The 5,842-nt window shown below is 32.3% G+C and overlaps 1 protein-coding gene across 1 annotated transcript; it reads right to left on the bottom strand.

Moving 5' to 3' along the window:
- Positions 1-1,959: 1,959 nt before the first annotated feature.
- On the bottom strand, positions 1,960-4,936 carry LOC21391802 (meiosis protein mei2). The gene is made up of 4 exons (XM_010111458.1): positions 4,314-4,936; positions 3,616-3,756; positions 2,344-2,485; positions 1,960-2,115 (listed from the first exon to the last, which is right to left on the bottom strand). The coding sequence occupies exons 1-4, from the start codon at positions 4,934-4,936 to the stop codon at positions 1,960-1,962; spliced, it is 1,062 nt and encodes a 353-aa protein (XP_010109760.1).
- Between the last annotated feature and the right edge of the window lie 906 nt (positions 4,937-5,842).

The raw sequence follows: 5,842 nt of genomic DNA, 5'->3' as shown, positions 1-5,842 counted from the left end.
TTATATAATATGTTATATAATTATAATTTTTTTGTATTATATTAAATATAATAATAAATATATATTATAGTGTAATTATATATATTATATTATAGTATAATATAATATCGTCATAATTTTTAACTATACACAACAATTTAATTTCATAATTTATCAAATGTTATTACACTGATTTTAAAACCAACACAATTACTATAATTATAGTTTACCAAACACACAACTGCTTTTTATAATAGCTATTTTTTCTTTCAATACAGCTAAAAGTAATTTTTTTAAAATCTACAGTAATACCAAACTAAGCCAATCTCTTTAAGGCCCTGTTTGGAAGTTGGTTTTTATGGAGAAATAAAATGATGGAAAAAAGAATAATGAATAAAAAATTATGTTGTTTTAAATTTAGTATTTTTGCTTAAACCAATTATCCTTTAGCTTAATCCGTTCACTAAATAAACTATTTGTTTGTGATCAGCAAGTAAATTAACAATTTTATTAGCAAAAATAAGTAATTTAACGATTTAAATGTTCTTAATTCAACCAGTTGTAACCTATAATTTATTAATTATTTAATGAATATATATCAATGTTTTTAAGGGGAAAAAATTACTTAAAGACTAAATAAACATATTATTCCTTAAAAAACAAGTAATTATTCTGATTATAAAGCATATTTTAGTAATTAACTAGTAATTAACGTTTGAGTAAAAACATAAAATATTACAACAAATCTCACGGATGTGTCCTCCATGCAAAGGGGACTTACAGCCCATGCAGGGGCGAGATCTCTCCGCCGCTGCTGTTGCCGGATCAAGTGCTCTTGCAAGTTCGCAACAGCATCTCGCTGTGACAGTTAGATGCGGCAACGCCACAAAGACGTGGGGATTTGCAAGAGAACCAAGAAACCCTTAAACAATAACAAACCTTTGTCTCCTGAATTAAACAGCATCAGAGTGCTCTCAATTTACCACACCAGTGCTCCCATAATTTGTTTTACTTGTTTATTTTGCAGGGTTCTTAATGTTCAACAAGGTGGTTCCAATGTACTTTATTGATTAAAGTGTTCATTTGATCCAAATTACGAGTTCATGATTGATCTAAAGTACGAGTCGACTTTTTGGTGTTGGGCGAAATTTTATACCAATAAAAAGGTATCATCGGTCACTGCTTCCCTCCAATTACCACACAGTGCTAACCAAAAGGCTCGTCCTGGCGTAAAAGCAAATTAGAGAACTAAAAATAAAACGCAGGACGTTACAGTACACATATTATATGGTGTACTGGCATTAAAGGGCAATTCTGAAAAGAGAAAATACACATCGTTCACTTCACCAATTTAAGTTTTCAATTTTAATTTTATTACAGTTAAAAATTCTCATAAAAAATCACATATAACTTTTTTACTACAATTAAAAACTCATATAAAATTACATTTAAACTCAATTAAAAATTCACATAAATAAACTGAACGAGACAACATTTATCTCATTACCTAGCTAGGAGGAAAGAAAAGAGTACACGACGAGAAAACACAGACTATATATATATATATATATATATATCACATATTATCTGGAGGGTGGACCCCATCACCTGAACTAGTCTACCAGTCCAGGTGCCAAGCTCCACCCTACAATTGAAATATTAAACTTTTCAAACTAAAGAGGTCTCATTACAATAAGTCAAATTAAAAACAGAAAAAGATCAGTTAGAAGCTATCTAAGAGTAGTAGTTTAATTAGTACTATTCTATGACTGACATTCCCACAAGGTTGAAGGAGAAAGCAAATTAGGCTTTGTCACATCTCGGCTTTCTATCGTCACGATGATCACCTAGCTACAACAACGACCCACTTCATCAAAATGATCACCACAAGAAACCCAAATATTGTATTAATCATTAGATTAATTTTTGGCCATTGACTTCACCTGGGCATTGCCTGACGATCATAAGGAGTCTTCCATGTTAGCTTCTAATTCCAATGAGCTTCCCAACAGTCGTTTGTGTCACCGACTCCTTATTGGTCCCATCACGCGGCGGGCTAAACCAAACTGGTAAAAACTCTTCCTTTTCACAAGGAAACGCCACGCTCTCAAAATATCTCACAATTTTATCTTTTCCCTGACAAGTTTTTTCGAACAAATCAACACCCCTGGTTACTTAAACGATATCTCATACACAATAAATATATAGTTACATATATATATACACACACGCGGCATGGAATGCATGATTCAAACAAAACCCAACAAATTCCTGTACTTTGTGATACAAAATAGTGCACAGAGTCGATAATTCTAGTCCATATAAATTAGCTAAAGGTTTGTAGATGTATGATCCTCAAAATACCTGAAATTTGGCTCGAGCTATTCTTGTTATCTTAGAGGAGTGGAAATGGTCCCACGTCTGACCGTTGGTGGCCTCAGAAAACGTGGAAGCAGCCTCTGGGCTTGTGAAGTTGACAAAGGCATATCCTTTGTTTAGCTCGGTTCTGAGACGAAAAAATAATATGTAAATCAAAATAGTAGAAATATAGAGAAGCATATATACATTCCTACACGCATAAATATATCTATAAAGTGTGTGTGTATGGAGGAGGAAATACCTCCCCTTCTACTTTTTGTACTTCAAGCAGCGCATATGATTTGGCTTTTTGATTCTTAAACCTTCATAACCATGATTTGACATTATCTCTTATAATTATGCAATCAAGTTTTGATAAAGATAATTATGGAATCAATTTGTTATTACACCTGCAGTTCAATCAAACCACAAGTCCACTTAAATCTGAGGAAACAAGTCCACTTATACCTTCAGTTCGACCACACGTTTATGCAGGGCGTTGATAAATATCACGTTGTATGATATCCATATTTTGGTAATCTTTTATGTAGTACTCATAGCCGGCGATGTTTTGTTTTTTGTTTTTTTTCTTTAAAATTACTAAATAAATTTGATCTTTCTCATAAAATATTGTAGTACTGTCAGGCTCATGGTTTTGAGAAGTTGGCTAAGAAAAATATACAGAAATAAAAGTCAATGAAAAATTCTTAACTTCATTAAAAATAATGCTTGCCATGGAGATCATTTAAAAAAATATTGTAGTTTACTACTTCACTACGTTTACTATAATTCGTTCCTGGATATAAATGTAATTCTGTTGTTAATCTCTGACTACTCCTCACAAATATATATATATATATATATATATGTGTGTGTGTGTGTGTGCATGCTTGAAAACAAAAAACGCATTAATATATGCTTTTTTCAGTTGAAAATATTGATAAAAAATTGGTTCTAAATAGATTTGTGTACAAAAATAATTTGTTTCATTTTTTAAACAACCAGAAAGACGTCCGCCATGCTAGATATAGATATATAGATAAACATGTGAAATGTCAAAACAGAAATTATAAACCAAAAATAGGTTCAAATATACCTCTAAAATCTTTTGAAACCAGAAACATAATCAATAATAAAACATTGAAATGAAACCAAATAAACAGTAGAAATCTAGAAAAGCTAGCATTGTACATCGGTAATGCATGCATAATATTGTACTGAAAATAAGCAGCATAGAGCCAGACATGCATATAATACGTGATCATATTATATATGTACCTGAAATCCATAGGCAAATACAAGAAATCAAATGCCGATATTATTGGATGTTGATCATTTTCTCCAGCAGCATTATTGTTGACAACCCTTTGATTTTGAAGCATGCAATGGTTGTCGAGAAAATCCAACAACATCCGACGCCTGCAGAGATCAAATGCATAATTTGAATTAGAGAAGAAAATTGAACAAGTAGGATATCAAAAGGAAAGAAACCGGACTAAAATTAACATCAATCACTGAAAATTTGCATACTAGGCGCGTATTGTCATTATAAATTTGGTCAGAATTAAAAACCCCATATGAAGCATATCGTAATAAATTTGACGGCGAGCCAGCTAGGCGCAAATCATTTGGTTTATGACGAGCTTAAAAAAAAAAGCATGAAACATTAAATAGAACAATTCATTTTTGAAGGCAAATGAACACAACAAGAAAAAAGTGTACAGAAAATATAATTAATTAAAACGATTATCACCAAAGCCCCAAATAAATGCATGTTATAAATTTCTAAAATGCTAGCTGCCTAGGCAAATCAATTAGTTCATGATCATCTGAAAAGAAAATCACACCTTGGAGAATTAAAGAGTATAACAAGGCCAAAAAGTGTCCATTGAATCCCCAAAAAAGCAAAGTTTTCATGTAAACGAAATGATTATAAAGAAATATGTAGAAATTAATTAACATAAATATACACATACGTGTATTTACTAGGAATATTCCGGATCATAACGGTGGTGTCATTGGCACTTCCATGCATGAGATTAGGCGCTGGTAATACCTCGGAAGACGAACAATGTTGTTGTTTAACCTCATAATTTCTCGCACCCAATTTTTCCCTCAAAACTCGCCTCTGCATTGAAATATTGTTATTATTATTCATATTCCTGCTCCGACCGAAGAAAGCACTGCTTCCTCTCCTCCCAAAAACTGATGATCTCGGCGGCCAGTAATTATTAATATTTCTAGCCCTAGACTGATCATCATCTTGATCATGACGATGATCGTGTCGACTTTGATGATCAGTGACAACCACAGCCGTCCGATTGTGGTGTTGATGATGATGGTCTCGGGCTTCAACGGCCGGCGCCGACATTTGAAAGGGCTGAGGCGGCGGAGGCGGCGGAGGCGGCGGCGGCGGGTGAAGGAAGGTTTGAAAATAATGATTATGATAATCGGTAGTAGTGGTGATGATGGGGAAAATAAAAGACGGATTTTGGGGAAAGAACTCCGAGGCTGCTGGGTTTAGCAGCCTCCTTTCAGTTTGAGTTTGAGCTGATCTTTCCATGTTCTCTAGATGATCATTATAATCAGCTTCTGCCATGTATGTATATATATATATCTGTATATATATCTACTTAAGACATATATATATATATATATATATATATATATATGAGACGTAGATTTTGAAAGGAAGGAGGAAAAGAAAAAGAAAAGAGAAAGTGGGGATCAGAAAAGAGAAAAGGAAATTGAAGATGAAAAGAGAAGGAAATACAGTCGATATACAGAGGGAGAGAGAGAAAACTAAAGATCTAGAGAATCTAGAGAGAGAGAGAGCGATAAAGAAGGGATATTGAACTTATTTATCAGTCTTATTATTACAGAACTAGCACTTGCACGCATTTTTTATCCCTTGTACTTTTTCTAATTTAATATAAATTAATATATATTTTTTGGTTCTATGTTTTGAGTTTTTGACAGATCACATCCATTTTCTTTTCCTCCTTTTTTTTTTTTTTTTTTTTTTTTTTTTTACGCTTTCGCAATCTTCTATCTATCATGTCAAGTCATGTCTTTCTTTATTTTACGTCATTTGCTTTCTCATTTTCCTTCCTATTCGATATTATTCTTAACTTGCCAAATTGCGTATAAACTTTTGTAAAATTTATCTAACGTCCGTCGAGAGCTTAATTAGGATATAAATTAAATTTAGGACTGATATAGTTGTTGATTCGAATTTTTTAAATTTAAATTAATAAAATAAATGAGACTTTAATTACGTATATACGTTTTTTATATGATGACTTTCCACTTGAATTGCTTTGCCCATATTTATCAGAAAGAAAAAATCCTTGCCTCTGACACTTTCTACTTAGATTTAATTTGCCTATATTAATTGGAAAAGAAAATACTTGCCTACATGTGTGCTACTGTGTTAATAGAATATAATTTATAAATATGCACGCATGTATTCTAAGAATTATTCATTGATCGTCTTTAAAGCATC

The sequence above is a fragment of the Morus notabilis genome, unplaced genomic scaffold (assembly GCF_000414095.1).
Source record: "Morus notabilis unplaced genomic scaffold, ASM41409v2 Scaffold1584, whole genome shotgun sequence".
Lineage (NCBI taxonomy): Eukaryota > Viridiplantae > Streptophyta > Magnoliopsida > Rosales > Moraceae > Morus > Morus notabilis.
This window is presented reverse-complemented; position numbering and strand designations above follow the sequence as displayed.

Coding starts and splice junctions, on each gene's coding strand:
- LOC21391802 (XM_010111458.1), bottom strand. CDS start 4,936: ATGGCAGAAGCTGATTATAATGATCATCTAGAGAACATGGAAAGATCA. Junction 3,757..4,313: donor AATATTCCTAGTAAATACAC/GTATGTGTATAT, acceptor TGATCTCTGCAG/GCGTCGGATGTTGTTGGATT. Junction 2,116..2,343: donor TAGCTCGAGCCAAATTTCAG/GTATTTTGAGGA, acceptor AAAACTTGTCAG/GGAAAAGATAAAATTGTGAG.